Here is a 14763-nt window from a genome sequence, read left to right as displayed (position 1 = left end):
TATATTCGGCTCGAAGCGAATTTTTTCCGCGAATTCGGCGAATCAGCCGAACCGAATTTTTGAATAATTCGCTCATCTCTAGAGGAGAGGTACAAAAGGAACTGCCCTATCTGACGTACACATCCTTATGAGTAAGTCCCTGAGACGAAACATGTCAAGGAAGTGACATCAGACACAACGAAGAAACCGGAAGTGGCAAATCGGCCATTTTGGAAATTGGAAAATCTGACCCAGATGCTTCTGCTAGCTGCTGAGACTCTGCAAGAGGTTTGGCATGTAGTGTTATCTTATCCAGATACTTCTGCTAGCTGTTAAGACTTTGCACAGGGTTTTTTGGATTAAGAGATCTTATCCAGACGCTCCGGTCTACTGTTGAGAATCTGCATTAATATTTGGAGATAAGAAATCACATCCAGACGCTTCTGATAGCTGCTGAGCTCTGCAAGATGTTTAGGTTATGAGAGCTGTGGTGTTATTTATCTGTTTTTAAAAGTAAGAGCGTAATAAAGTGTTATTTATTTATACCATACAGAATTACACTGTATATCCTTTTTATATATGATGGGTATTATGAATATTATGGAGTAATCCTGCTCAAGGTCCTGATGACAGCTAGGAGCATTATCCATGAGACTATGAGGACATCTCAATGAACATATCCAGGCTGGATTAGCTTTCCTTGGATGGTGTATACCCTTAGTGGTATTAAAGTGCTGTTTCTTTTGCCATCTGGTAAGGGTATTCAGTCATTACACAATAGAAGTGTGCACTACTACTAGCACTTTGATTTTTTGATTTGTTGGATCACTAGAGTGTTTCACTAGCACTTTTTTTCACATTGAGCACTTGATTCACATATGTCATGGAAATTTTGTATTGTTGGTCGAACTTTAAATGTGTCATATATTCGTGTTATTCATATGTCTCTCGTGTGGCTTAATTAAAGCTCTGAAGGCTGCAATTGGGCCATGCCATGTACAATGTATGTATTACAGTACTCAGCTTGGTAATGGATGAGATGGCAGATCTGCGCTTATAGACCGGCATGTATACCACCACGGCATTCCATGCGAATGCTGCTGTCAGTAGCACGCGGGCCTGTATCCACATATCAGCAGCATGGTACCACGTGGGCTTCATAACGCAATGCGCAAGCGGTGTGAACTCCACGTGTAGGCTTATGCATATCTTACAACCCATTACTAATCTGAACTGTACTTTGGATGGATGTGTTTTAATAAAGATCGTATCGGGCCCATCCAGGTACAGACTGATATTTTTAGGGAGTGCTTGTGCAGAGAATTTTACATACCAATAGAAGCTAGTAGGACAGGAAATATGACCTCAGATGGCTCATAGGGGGGAAGGGGAGGAAGTCTGCTGACCTCAGAAGGTTCATGGGGGAGGACCAGTGATAGATAATAGCAAAGGCTATGCTCCAATTGGAATGTACATCCTGTGTATAGGTACTCCCCATTGCATTGTTCGGTGGGAGGGGTTTGACTTTATTCATGTGGGGGGCGTGTGTGTATTTTTAATAAAACAGAGAGCTGAGCCTAAAGCCGGCCCTTATGTGGATTGCAACCAGCCTTAGAGTGTCGTGTGATCATTCCAGGGTAACGGAGCTCCATCACCCACAAATTCAACAGGACCAAAGTATTTGGATGGGCAGGAATCGTGTAGTTTGGCTGCAGTCGTGGTAAGCGAGATTCACACAGCTTTATGGGGGATTTCTGCGCATCCAACTGCGAGTACTCACGGTAAGGAGAAATTCGTTAAAGCGAATTTCCAAGACAGTTTGGCGAGCCTGGTGGATACTAACGCGTATTATTGCATAGCTAACAAAGAACGAGGGGGGAATGGCCATCATGAACTAGCAAAAAGTATGCCGGCACATTTTCAGGTCTCTCTGCCATTAAGAGGATCGCTTTTTGCACGTTCGTGTGGCTGATTTCGCTCTCTGTTAGCTAACAAGAAATACCGCTTGGCAAGGACCTCATTTTTTGTCCTAAACTCTTGATTTGTGGGTGAAAGACGAGGGTTTGTCTCTGCTGAGAGCAGCAGGGGGGTGGGTTTTGGTTGGCTGGATTTGGTCAAGTTTAAAAATCTTCCAACCAAAAATTAAACGGGTATATGTTTTAGTGGGTAAACGTTGTTGCATAGTGTTAGGTAAGTATTTGTGGGCTGTAGGTACCGTGGTGATTGCTTTACCCCCCTCCACGTGAGGTAATTATTACAGTGCTGAAAGGCTTAGGTTAATTGTTAACTGTTGTAAGATCTGTGTTATGTGGTCTGTACAATGTTTTGTGGAACTACTGCTCCCAGCAAGCATGCAGCAGGGGGTCCTTTCTGTTACATGTGCATGTTAGTGTGATATGTTGGTGTTTTATGTCCGTTCTGTGATTGTGCCCAAATTGTGTTGTATGTGTGCTTCATATTGTTGTGTAATTGTCCAGTGTATGTTCTGTCTAAAAGTCTGTTTTATGTAAGAGGCAATTTTGAGGCTAGAGGCTGCCGTGTGCTTCCCTGTGGGGGGTCATTCTAGTATCTGCCATGTGCTCCTCTGTGGGGGGTCATTTTCTTGACTAAACCACATGGACTCCTTTTGTTTGGTGGCCATTTTGTTGGCTACCAAATGTGCAGTAATCTCTATGCAATGTGCATGAAGTTTCCTATATGCATTTGACCCATATTGTGTTTTTAATCCAAATTTTTTACAGTTTAAGTTGTTTGCTTTTAGCTTTAAATTTGCGTATTGCCAGCCAATTTAAAGTGTATTAAGCGAGTTTTTCCCTCACGTGTTCCACATTTAGTGAGCGCGGTGTAGTCTGGGTTTTTGCACATAGATTTCTTGTATAGTGATTATGTTTTTCTTGTGTTTTTCCTGTTAAAAGTAGTTCCTTATTGTAAAGCGGGTTTGTTTTAAGCTGCTGTGTCGCGTGTTTCACGTCCAGCAGACTTTTTGTGTAAACGGTTTTAGGTGGTTGCAGTGAAGATTGCGTGTATAACGTGGATCGTTTAGCGGTGCTGATAGGAGTGATTTTTGTGTCAGCAACAAGGTTACTTTTGGCGCAGTTTTTCGGTTTACCTCTGTGTAATTGTTTTACTGTGAAACGTCCCGTGTTTTTCATAAGGATCCACTTTGTCCTTTTTAACAGTTTTTCAGGTTGAAAAGGGTTTTTTTCTGTGTGTATTAGGAAAGTTTTTTTCTTTACACAAATTTCCTAAAGGTCAGTTAGTAGGTTTCTGCCCAACCAGTGACCCCTAAGTAACATCCAAGAACCCCTCTTTTTGTTTTGACTTGTGTTAGCTACTGTGTGCAGGGAGAGAAAAGCCACTTTCATCATTGTGCGGTGTGGCCTGCCAAACACAGTGGGTGATGAGAACCACATAAATTACGCTGTGCGAGTGGGCGGTCCAGGGAAGTCCTGGTTACCACAAACACTTCGGGTGGTCAGGATCACACAAATTGCGCTGTGGGAGTGGGAGGTGTGCTCTCAGTCTGACCGCCACTTGATGCGCTTCGGGTGATCGATAAGTATCACATAAATTACGCTGTGCTGGGAAAGTGGTGGAATCAGGCCTCTCGGTAGGATCCCACCGAGTGCTCCAGGGGGTAAACAGGTACCCGGACGCGGGATATATACCAGTGACTAGTCACGATGGGCAGTAGTCAGTCCATGAAGAGAGAGGGGGAAGCAGCCCTCTTCAGGGTAAGGACAGCTGCACAACTGATGAAGGTGAGTTTGGGGGGGAAGTCTACAGAACCCCTCAAAAGGTGGAATAAATGGTCGAAGGGTACCAGATGGGAAATTCCCCGGGAAGGTACATTTGACGCATGGAGGTGGGAAAAATTCATCTCTGAATTTGAACCACGGATGCAGGCGTCAGAACTAGAGATCGCACAGCTATGGCTTCACAGGTCAATCCGATTAGGGAGGCAGGGCATACATAAACTGGTGTCTGTCCGGAAGAACCAGGTGATGTATACCTGGCCTCCAGAGGGAATAAAACAGGAGGATCCAGTGTCAGAGGTGGAGGAAGCTCTTTCAGGGCTGACTCTACTAAGGCAGGCAGGATCAGGGTCTGCTGGGGTCCCCCAACAACCAACAGTGGCTGAGATAAGTATAACTGCACCTGTCTCTTCTGTTAGTGACGTCACTCTTGACATACCTTCTGTGTCTTCTGTCTCTATGCCTCAGCCTCTGCCTCTACCTCTCCCTTCTCCCTGCTTCACCCCAGCTCCTTCTGTTTCCAACTATGAAGCCTACTCAACAACCGATTTGCAGACTATCTGTGAATCAAGGGGAATAGACACCCGGTTAAAAAACAGGGCGGATTGCATCAAAGCGCTACGAACCACTGATCAGACCCCTGCCCCCCAGCTATACCCTGATCTGAGGGACCTCAAACCTGAAGGTGCAGTAAGCGAGGTGGTTAATCTAAGCCCACCGATGATGCTGGGTCAGCCCTTGCACTCTTCCCGGACCGAGGCCTATCCAGTCAGGGTGCAGCAATTTGAAGGTCCTCCCAATGCACGGGGGGAACGGACTTTAGGGGAACGGGTAGTTTGGCATGTCCCTTTCACCCCGGCAGAGATCCGTACTATTCTGGCTGAGCTCCCGGACTATCGAGTCAATCCGAGAGGATTTGCTCGAATGTTTGGACAAAACCAGTTCAGCTATGGTATGAGCGGGTCAGATTGTGCACAGATCCTGCGGGCTAAGGTGGGCATGGAAGTGGCCAGTACAGTGATTGCAGGGTGCTCTATAACCACGCATGAGGAGATGACTTCAGGGGGCAAAGAGTTCTGTACACAGCTAAAGGCAAAGCTTCCAGAAATGTATGGTGCTACCTCTACTACGGACATGATGAAGCTCACCCAGGGTCCTAATGAGGAAAGCGCCTGCTTCTGGCGCCGTCTCAAGCAGACGGCACTGGATGCGGATCTGGAAGTTGGACCTGATGCTCCAACTGAAGGGGTAAAGGTGACCGCGACGCACATTCTGTTGCGGGCCAAATTTTTGGAAGGCATCGATACTAAAATTCGGGAAAGGCTGGTTCTGGCCCGACCCGAATATAATGAGATGTCTATCCCTGCTATCCTTTCCACTCTTGCGGCAATAGAGAGGGAAATGGATAGAAGAAAACAAGACAAGGCCAAAGTTCTTATGTCCCAGACCCCACACGAAAAACCAAGGGATCTGGGTCACAGGAAGGATAGGCCCCCACCCAGGTGCTTCCAGTGCCACCAAACGGGGCACATGAGGAGGAGCTGTCCCCAATTACCTAAAGGTCGGTGGCAGTTCATTCCTGATGAGTCCTCCGCCCCTATGACCACCAGGATAAGTAACTCCTATGAATTCTCATAGGAAGTTGACAAATCGGTGTCGGCCCAGATCCATCTTTTTCTAGAGGAATTAAAATATCCCCTCCCTTGCCTCACTGACACCGGTGCAGCAAGAACGGTCCTGCGAAAACAGGACATCCAAGGCAAGGTACCCCTCTCAGGGGAAAGCCCTCCTAACCCCTACTAACCTCACTATCAAACGATGCACTATTCTTAACCCAGCTTCTCTTCTTCCTGTGTCGGAAGATGAGAAGGGGGGGGAGGACAGCAATGACAGTGCTGAATTTTGCAACACGACTAACAATACTAACACCTCTTCTGCTAACATGTCTTCTTTGTCCACTACTAATCTCTCTTCCAAAGGACACGACTGCATTTCTTTGGTGGAACTGGAGTCAGCGGCGACACACCCCATATCACCCCGAGAGTAGCGGTAAGGTTGAACGTCTTCCGATACCCAAAAACCTTGGCCTGAGTGTCTCCCCATTGCCCCCTATTCCATCCGGAATGCCCCTCGGCAACCACATGGGCTGTCACCCTACGAGGTGTTGTTTGGGGGACCTCCCAAAACAGGGTTGTACTTTCCTCAACAGTTGTCGTCTTTGCATTCACAGCTTACAGGTTATGTGCAATCTCTGCAACGGGAGCTGCAGAAGATACACCATCGGGTTCGCGAATCGCTCCCCGATCCAAATGCAATAACAGGTGTTCTTTCTATTGAGCCAGGTGATTGGGTCGTCCTAAAGAAACATCAAAGAACCGGACTCGAGCCACGGTTCACCGGACCATACCAAGTCCAGCTGACGACACCTACCTCACTCAAACTCAAGGGACGAGACAACTGGGTGCACGCAAGCCACTGCAAGAAGCTTTTCAGCTACACCAGAGAATGAGGGGTGTCATTTTCCTTTTTCTTTTTGTTTGTATGTCATACATGTGTGTGAACGGAGGAAAAGACGGCAGATACCCCAACCTTTTATTTAAAATGCACCTGCGTTTAGCCAGAACCGCCAACAAAACCAACTGTTGGGTATGCTCTAAGCCCCCACCCAGTCATCACATGTCCGCAATGGCCGCTGTTCATGCCCTATATGACATCCGCGTCGGCATGAAAAAGCAAGGGACCCCTGGTCAGCCCCCACGTAGACATTTGTCGGTAGAACTTAATGACACATTTTTAGCAGGTAACATCAGTTTCAGCACCAATATTAGCTCTAGCTCCTGTAGGGCCCTCACCAGTCCATTATGGGTAACTGGGCAGCTAGGCAGCCCTCAGGTGTGCTTTAACATCAGCTTTGGCACAGGTAACAAGTTTGTTGGGATTACCACCTGCGAGGGAGGTATAACTGTCAATCTGACTAACCAGACTTCCCTTCTGAGTAACCACACTGACCGACCAGACCACGTGTGTTGGAAGGACGGATGTGATGTGCAGACTGAGGGAGCAATCCCCCAGTCTGTGCAACTGTTGCTCAGTACCAGAGGCCAAACGAGGAACTCCTCCTGTTCTGCTCTGACAGGTCCATACTATTTTCTGTGTGGTTCGGCAGCCTATAGAACATTTCCCCAGAACGCGAAAGGTTCGTGTGCCCTCATAAAGCTAGTCCCCGCATCCTATGTAGTGATGGACCATGAAGAGTTGATGGTCCACAAGAAGGTAAGGATGGCAGGGAGAGTTCGCAGGGAGCTGTTCTCTGAGGGCGACCAGGCATGGGCTTGGTTCCCCTCATGGACAGGATGGGGAATAGAACTTATGAAGCGCCTGAACAATTTTTCTGTCATCGTGGATAGTATGTTTAACGAGACCGTAGAGGCTGTCAGAGAAATTGCCCAAGAACAACGGCAGATGGGAATTTTAGTGCTTCAGGAGAAGATGGCCCTTGATTACCTTTTAGCCGCCAAAGGGGGGTTCTGTGAGTTCATCGGAGAGGATTGTTGTACTTGGATAGAAGACACCGATGACAAGGTCCAGGCCCATATGGACAAAGTTAGTGAACTACAGGGAAAAGCTAGAGCTATAGCTAGTGAGGGTTGTAATCCGTTCAAGGGTTTGGGAGGATTGGGAGATTTCCTGTTCTCCATCGGATCTTGGTTGAAGGAAGTGGGAGTGTATATCCTGATGCTTCTCTTTTTCATCTGCCTTTTATATGCCGCGGTGAGATGTTCCTGTTGCCTCATCGACCGTGTAAGCCAAGCTCGGGCAGACGACCACATCTCCATGCCCGCTCCGGGGATCCCACTCCAACCACTGATCGGGGGAAGACCTCACCAACCAACCACCTTCTCTACAGATTACGTCCTGGCTTCCCTCTAATTTATCTCTCTGAAGACCACATTCTCCAAGACCTTCAAGCAAGCTTCAAGCCTCATCATTGTTTGTGTCTGCGATTTGGAAAACTGTCTGGGTCGAGACCAGCCTTGTGTGGCCCCGTCTGCAGGGACAATTTGAGAATCTGTTGCTGGATCTCCCCAGACCACCGTGGGATCACAAGCTTTATTCATACCACAAGTCTGTTTGTGGTTTTTGCAAGAGCCTTCCTGTAGTGAAGGTTCCAACGCTCTTGAGGATCATCGCTTCAATCAAGCCTGTTTGCGTCGAGTCTGCGTCGGGTCTTGTTGTTTCAGGTACCCCGTGGAGCTTTATTCTCAGGGACAACTACAGGAACTCTTTGAAGTTTGAGACTACACCCATCAAGCTGAAGAAGATCAAGAAGAGACACGAGGAGAATATGATAAAACAGGAGGGAATGTCATGGAAATTTTGTATTGTTGGTCGAACTTTAAATGTGTCATATATTCGTGTTATTCATATGTCTCTCGTGTGGCTTAATTAAAGCTCTGAAGGCTGCAATTGGGCCATGCCATGTACAATGTATGTATTACAGTACTCAGCTTGGTAATGGATGAGATGGCAGATCTGCGCTTATAGACCGGCATGTATACCACCACGGCATTCCATGCGAATGCTGCTGTCAGTAGCACGCGGGCCTGTATCCACATATCAGCAGCATGGTACCACGTGGGCTTCATAACGCAATGCGCAAGCGGTGTGAACTCCACGTGTAGGCTTATGCATATCTTACAACCCATTACTAATCTGAACTGTACTTTGGATGGATGTGTTTTAATAAAGATCGTATCGGGCCCATCCAGGTACAGACTGATATTTTTAGGGAGTGCTTGTGCAGAGAATTTTACATACCAATAGAAGCTAGTAGGACAGGAAATATGACCTCAGATGGCTCATAGGGGGGAAGGGGAGGAAGTCTGCTGACCTCAGAAGGTTCATGGGGGAGGACCAGTGATAGATAATAGCAAAGGCTATGCTCCAATTGGAATGTACATCCTGTGTATAGGTACTCCCCATTGCATTGTTCGGTGGGAGGGGTTTGACTTTATTCATGTGGGGGGCGTGTGTGTATTTTTAATAAAACAGAGAGCTGAGCCTAAAGCCGGCCCTTATGTGGATTGCAACCAGCCTTAGAGTGTCGTGTGATCATTCCAGGGTAACGGAGCTCCATCACCCACAAATTCAACAGGACCAAAGTATTTGGATGGGCAGGAATCGTGTAGTTTGGCTGCAGTCGTGGTAAGCGAGATTCACACAGCTTTATGGGGGATTTCTGCGCATCCAACTGCGAGTACTCACGGTAAGGAGAAATTCGTTAAAGCGAATTTCCAAGACACATATATGGTCACGTTTGATGTGGAGTGACACTTTTTTTGTATATGATTGTATATTATTGTTTAAAGGATAATACACTATTTTAGTTTATTTTTTTTGAGGATCACTTTGGAGTTCGGAGTCTCTTTGGGAAAGTGTCTGCAGAAAGGACTTGGATTTGCATCTTTAGTGTTTGACTTTAATATTTTTGGACACTTGGTATTTTGGACACTGCGTTCATAATATTTATTTTTGGACACTGCATTTATATTATTATTATTTTTTTTTTTTGACACTGCGTTTATATTATTATATGTACTTGATTCAATTGATTTATACCGTTATGCAGAGTTTATTTAGTTTAGCACTTGTTTGCTTTGGCTATAGGATGAGCATATTGAGGTATTATCATTAATTGATCCATAGGTTCATCATCTTTAATCTTATCTTTAAGAAGTCCCACTCTCTCTATAGTTCCTACCTCTTGTATCTTATCTCTTAAACATGCTTGCGGGTAACCTTTACAAATAAAATGTTCTTCCATGGTCTTAGTTTGTATCAAAAAATCTTCTTTGGAGGAACAATTCCTTCTTAGTCTAATAAATTGTCCTTTTGGAATATTATATAACCATGGTGGATAGTGACAACTATCCACCGGGATATATCCATTTCTGTCTACATCTTTAAAGAATGTCTTAATATTTATATTCTTTCCTTTCCTTTGAAATCTCTAGGTCTAAAAAATGGATTTGTTTTGTACTATATTCCCATGAAAGCTTGATGTTTTTGTCGTTTTCATTCAATTTATTAAAAAAGTCCCTCAACTTGGCTTCTTCTCCCTTCCACAGTATAAAAATATGGTCTATATATCTTTTATAAATAATTAATAGTTGCATTACTGAAATAAATGAATTTTTGCACGTTAATAAATTCCTGGAAAACTGCAGGAGCATTGTAGAGACCAAAGGGCATTACGAGGTATTCATAGTGTCCGCCTCTAGTATTAGAAGCAGTTTTTCATTTGTCGCCCTCTTTAATCCTCATGAGATTGTATGCCTCTCTCAAACTGAACTTAAAAAAGACCGTTGCTCCCTTGAGGTGGTCAAATAATTCTGTTATCAATGGGATCGGAAAAGCATTTTTAATAGTAATGCGATTGAGACCCCTATAATTGATACAGGACTTCAGTTTACCACTCTTCTTTTTCACAAAAAAAAACCCCCAGCACTGGCAGGAGTGGAGGATTTGCAGATAAACCACCAAGATAGTGAATCTGCAACATGCCCCTTCATAGCCTTATCCTCCAAGATAGACAGAGGGAAAACCCAGCCACGAGGAGGAATGGCACCGGTTAAAGATCAATTGTGCAGTTATAAGGCTGATGTGGCAGAAAGATACCGGACTGACCTTTGTCAAAGACATCGGAGAATTCCCGATACTTCTCTGGCAAAGAAGAGACTTAAGACATGCACAAGACCCTATTCACCTATTGTGGCGACCATGACAGAACCTTGGCTCTATGCCAATCAAATGAAGGACTGTGCTTTTGTAACCAAAGATAACCAATGACAACTGGGTAATTAGGTGAGGAAAGTACTTGGAATTCGATTATCTCATGGTGAAGCCATGGTCAATGGAGTGGTTTCATGGGTCACATGGGCAGGCTGTAGAGGTCTCGCATCAATAGCCTCAATGGTAAGTGGGGAGGCACGAAGCTGCTGCGGTATCAAGTGCTTCAACACAAAGACACTATCTATGAACAAAAGCCCCAGAATTGATTAGTGCCTGGGTGTTGATAGAAAACTCAGACCAGGAAAGGGTAACCTTAACTAGAGGTTTATCTTTAGAATAGCTGGGGATCCAAAGATGTCACTTAAGGTCTGTCCCCTACCTCAGGTGCGGGTGTTTCATGTGAGCTATTAATATACATCTTTTCTGGAATAAACATTGTATACAGTCTCCACTTAGAGGCGCCTTTTTACTTCCTTTTGACTTTTAATGTTCCAACCAACCTCTGCTGCCAGAGTACAGAATTCAATAGCGTAGTTGGCAACAGTTCTCATACTCTGTTTAATGGACATGAGGCTCTTGGCAGCAAAGGTGCAGCGAATGGGAATAGCAAATAACCTTTAAAATGAGGCCACAAACTCACGGTGATTCTGGACAATGGGTATTTGTGTCTCCCACTGAGGGTTTGCCCAAGCCAAGGCTTTGTCAGAAAGCAAAGAAATAATTAAGCCTACTTTGCCTCTGTCCGTAGGGAACTCCTGGTGCATCATCTCAAAATATATTTCAACCTGGTTGAGAAACTCTCTGCTGTGACCTGGATCGCCCCCCAAACCACTGCGGAAGTGGAGCAGAACCAGTCATACCTTTTAAAGTGGTCTTATCAGAGGCGGCTGCCTGAGCTAAGATAGGAGCAGCAGCAGGGATGGCTTGCAACACTGGTTGTACCGAAGCAGCCATAGTAGGAGGATCCAGATATGCAGTTCAGATTAGGAGCATTTGTAATGCTATGGCAAACTGATCCAAGCAGGGGTCCTGCTTGTCCAATCTTGAAAAAATATTACCACTAGATGGATTGCCTCCATCTTCTGAATTCATGGCCATGCGTAATGCCAGGAACCATAAACCAGTTGAAGACAGAAAGTGCAGTTAAAATCACCCCTTTAATGAAATAGCAAATATAACATAGATCAGGAATGTAGTCAAAACAGAAGCCAGGTTTGGATGCCAGTGCGGGTAATCAGATGAGCCGAGGACAGGAAACCAAAAGTCAGTGTACTCTGGAGCCAAAAATCAGAAACAGGAACTGGAAGAGAAGTCAGCCAGACCAAGTTGTACATGGGAACACAGGCAGGAACAAACTGGAGATCATAGACCACGCAAGGGCAAGGCGGAAATTAGCTAAGCTGCTAAAATAGCAAAAAGGACTGGCTGTAGGCTGGAATAATGAGGCAAATAATGGTATCCAGGTGAGTCACTCTAAAGACAACAAATGGCTGGTAATTAACCAACAGCTGAGAAGCTTCTTAGCACTGAAAGAAAAGAGCTGCTCATTAAGTAGCAGTAGCAGGAGGTTATTAGCTTGGCTCTCTAGGGAACAACCGCAGATGGCCCACAATTAGAAACCATGGGGGTGAGGGACAGCTCTTGACAGACCCAGAGCAGATTAATCTGCAATTTGCTTCTTATTACAGATGTTTATACTCCTCCAGAGCCCACTATACCTCAGATAGATTGCAGCAATACTGTCAGGGCTCCAGGGTATGACCAGAGGTATGTGACTGACACAGGGAAACGCAGACTTCAGATATGTTATAAACAATATAATTTATTAAAGACTAACAATACAAACATAAACGCAGTGCACCAAACCCCAAGCTAACACAAATACATACAAGGTGAAACAAACCCAAACCTAAACTGATACAGATACACAGGTACATACACATATAGAGCACAACGTGATCAGGCAGGCCGGGTCGATAACTATCGGGCAAGTAGGTACAGGAGGAGCAGGCGGAGAGAATGGTCAGGGTCACAAGCCAGGGATCAGAACAGGAGAAGTCAGCAGAGGTCAGGATCAAGCAGGGTCAGCAACAAGACAGGAACAGGAACGCAGGTTTACAAGATACAGGGCCCAGGAAAAACACACACACCAAGGCAAAGACTGCAGGTCTGGCCATCACTTAAATACACCTGCATAAGCAGTTTCAGGTGTTTGGCTGGCTGCAGGGTTGAGTCTCCGATTGCTGGGAGCACCCGCTGGCCAGCCCTGGTACTGCAGCCCACAAGGCAGGCGAGTCCCACCATTACTGGCCAGTCCATTCCTGACAGTACCCCCCCCTCAAGGAGCGGCCTCAGGATGCTCCAAACAGTCCTAGCTGGGCAAAATGTTCCACCGCCCGGGTCTGGTAACTGGCGGGATATAAAAGACTGGCACATCGGGCAGGACTCCGGGCAGCGGCACACCGGGCAGGACTCCGGGCAGCGGCACACCGGGCAGGACAACGGGCAGCGGCACATCGGGCTGGACTCCGGGCAGCGGCACATCGGGCTGGACTCCGGGCAGCGGCACATCGGGCTGGACTCCGGGCAGCGGCACATCGGGCTGGACACCGGATCACCAGGCAGAGCGGCGGGCCCCGGGCCCCCAGGCGGAGCGGCGGGCATCGGGCCCCCAGGCGGGGCGGCGGGCCCCCAGGAGGGGCGACAGGCATCGGGCCCCCAGGCGGGGCGGCGGGCCCCCAGGCGGGGCAACAGGCATCGGGCCCCCAGGCGGGGCGACAGGCATCGGGCCCCCAGGCGGGGCGGCGGGCCCCCAGGAGGGGCGACAGGCACCGGGCCCCCAGGCGGGGCAACAGGCACTGGGCCCCCAGGCGGGGCGGCGGGCCCCCAGGAGGGGCGACAGGCACCGGGCCCCCAGGCGGGGCAACAGGCACCGGGCCCCCAGGCGGGGCAACAGGCACCGGGCCCCCAGGCGGGGCGACAGGCACGACAGCGGGCATCGAGTCACCAGGCATCAGGTCATTTGGCTCGCCAGTGGGCACCGAGTCACCAGGCACGACAGTGGGCTCCGAGTCAACTGGCATGACCACGGGCACTGGGTCAGACATTGGATCGTCTGGCTGGACAGCGGGCATCGGGTCACCAGGCATCAGGTCATTTGGCTCGACAGCGGGCACCGGGTCACCAGGCATGACAGCGGGCACTGGGTCATCAGGCATTGGATTGTCTGGCTCGACAGCGGGCATCGGGTCACCAGGTATGACAGCGGGCACTGGGTCACCAGGCATTAGGTAATTTGGCTCGCCAGCGGGCACCGCGTCATCTGGCAAGGCAGTGGGCACCGAGTCACCAGGCATGACCGCGGGCACTGGGTCAGACATTGGATCGTCTGGCTCGACAGCGGGCATCGGGTCACCAGGCATCAGGTAATTTGGCTCGCCAGCGGGCACCGTGTCATCTGGCAAGGCAGTGGGCACCGAGTCACCAGGCACAACAGTGGGCTCTGAGTCAATTGGCACGACAGCGGGCACCGGGTCATCAGGTACCGGATCGTCTGGCTCGACAACAGGCACCGGGTCATCTGGCGCTGGATCGTCTGGCTCGACAGCGGGCATCGGGTCACCAGGCATGACAGCGGGCACTGGGTCATCAGGCATTAGATCGTCTGGCTCGACAGCGGGCATCGGGTCATCAGGTATGACAGCGGGCACCGGGTCATCAGGCATGATAGGGTCATCAGGCTGGATCAGTTCATCAGGCTGGGTACAGACATCAGGCTGGGTACAGACATCAGGCTGAAGTGCGGGTGCCGAGGCACCAGGCTGAACCACGGAAGGCAGGTTCTCAGACGGCAGGCTCACTGGTTTGGATACTGGCAGGATGGTATTGGTTGGAAAGAATTTTCGCTTTTTTTCTGGTTTTAACTACTGGAGCACTGCAAGTAAACGCAGGTCTGCAAACGAATGGAGCAGCTGGAGACAGAGAAGAGCTGGAGGATGGAACAGGGGAGGGAACAGTTGCTACAGAGGGCTTCTTTACAGGGTTAAAGGCAGGATAGGTGCAGCGAGTGGGAACAGAGGACTGATATGCGGTAGGTAGCAGGGTATACTGGGCTGTAACTGGAGGTGCTGTTGGGAATGCAGGAATAGAGCTTTGAAGAAATAGATTAGAAGCAGGACTGGGTTTTTGTAAGCTGACTGAGGCTGGGTGCAACAAGTCTGACCATGTCTGCAGTATG

The 14763-nt window shown here is 48.0% G+C and overlaps 1 protein-coding gene across 1 annotated transcript; it reads left to right on the top strand.

Annotated features, from left to right (window-relative positions):
• The first annotated feature begins 5399 nt into the window (after positions 1 to 5399).
• On the top strand, positions 5400 to 8824 carry LOC149441690 (endogenous murine leukemia virus Env polyprotein from Emv-2 locus-like). The gene is made up of 2 exons (XM_089657031.1): positions 5400 to 5783; positions 6077 to 8824. The coding sequence occupies exon 2, from the start codon at positions 6240 to 6242 to the stop codon at positions 7662 to 7664; it is 1425 nt and encodes a 474-aa protein (XP_089513157.1). The 5' UTR covers positions 5400 to 5783; positions 6077 to 6239; the 3' UTR covers positions 7665 to 8824.
• The last annotated feature ends 5939 nt before the right edge of the window (positions 8825 to 14763 follow it).

Source organism: Staurois parvus, unplaced genomic scaffold, assembly GCF_062004578.1.
Source record: "Staurois parvus isolate SC_StPar_1 unplaced genomic scaffold, SC_StPar_1.0 ptg000958l, whole genome shotgun sequence".
Taxonomy (NCBI): Eukaryota; Metazoa; Chordata; class Amphibia; order Anura; family Ranidae; genus Staurois; species Staurois parvus.
Note: the sequence above shows the minus strand (reverse complement) of the source record. Positions and strands in the feature narration are given on the sequence as shown.

Excerpts from the sequence above, each read along its gene's own strand:
- LOC149441690 (XM_089657031.1), top strand. The coding sequence starts at position 6,240 with ATGAGGGGTGTCATTTTCCTTTTTCTTTTTGTTTGTATGTCATACATG.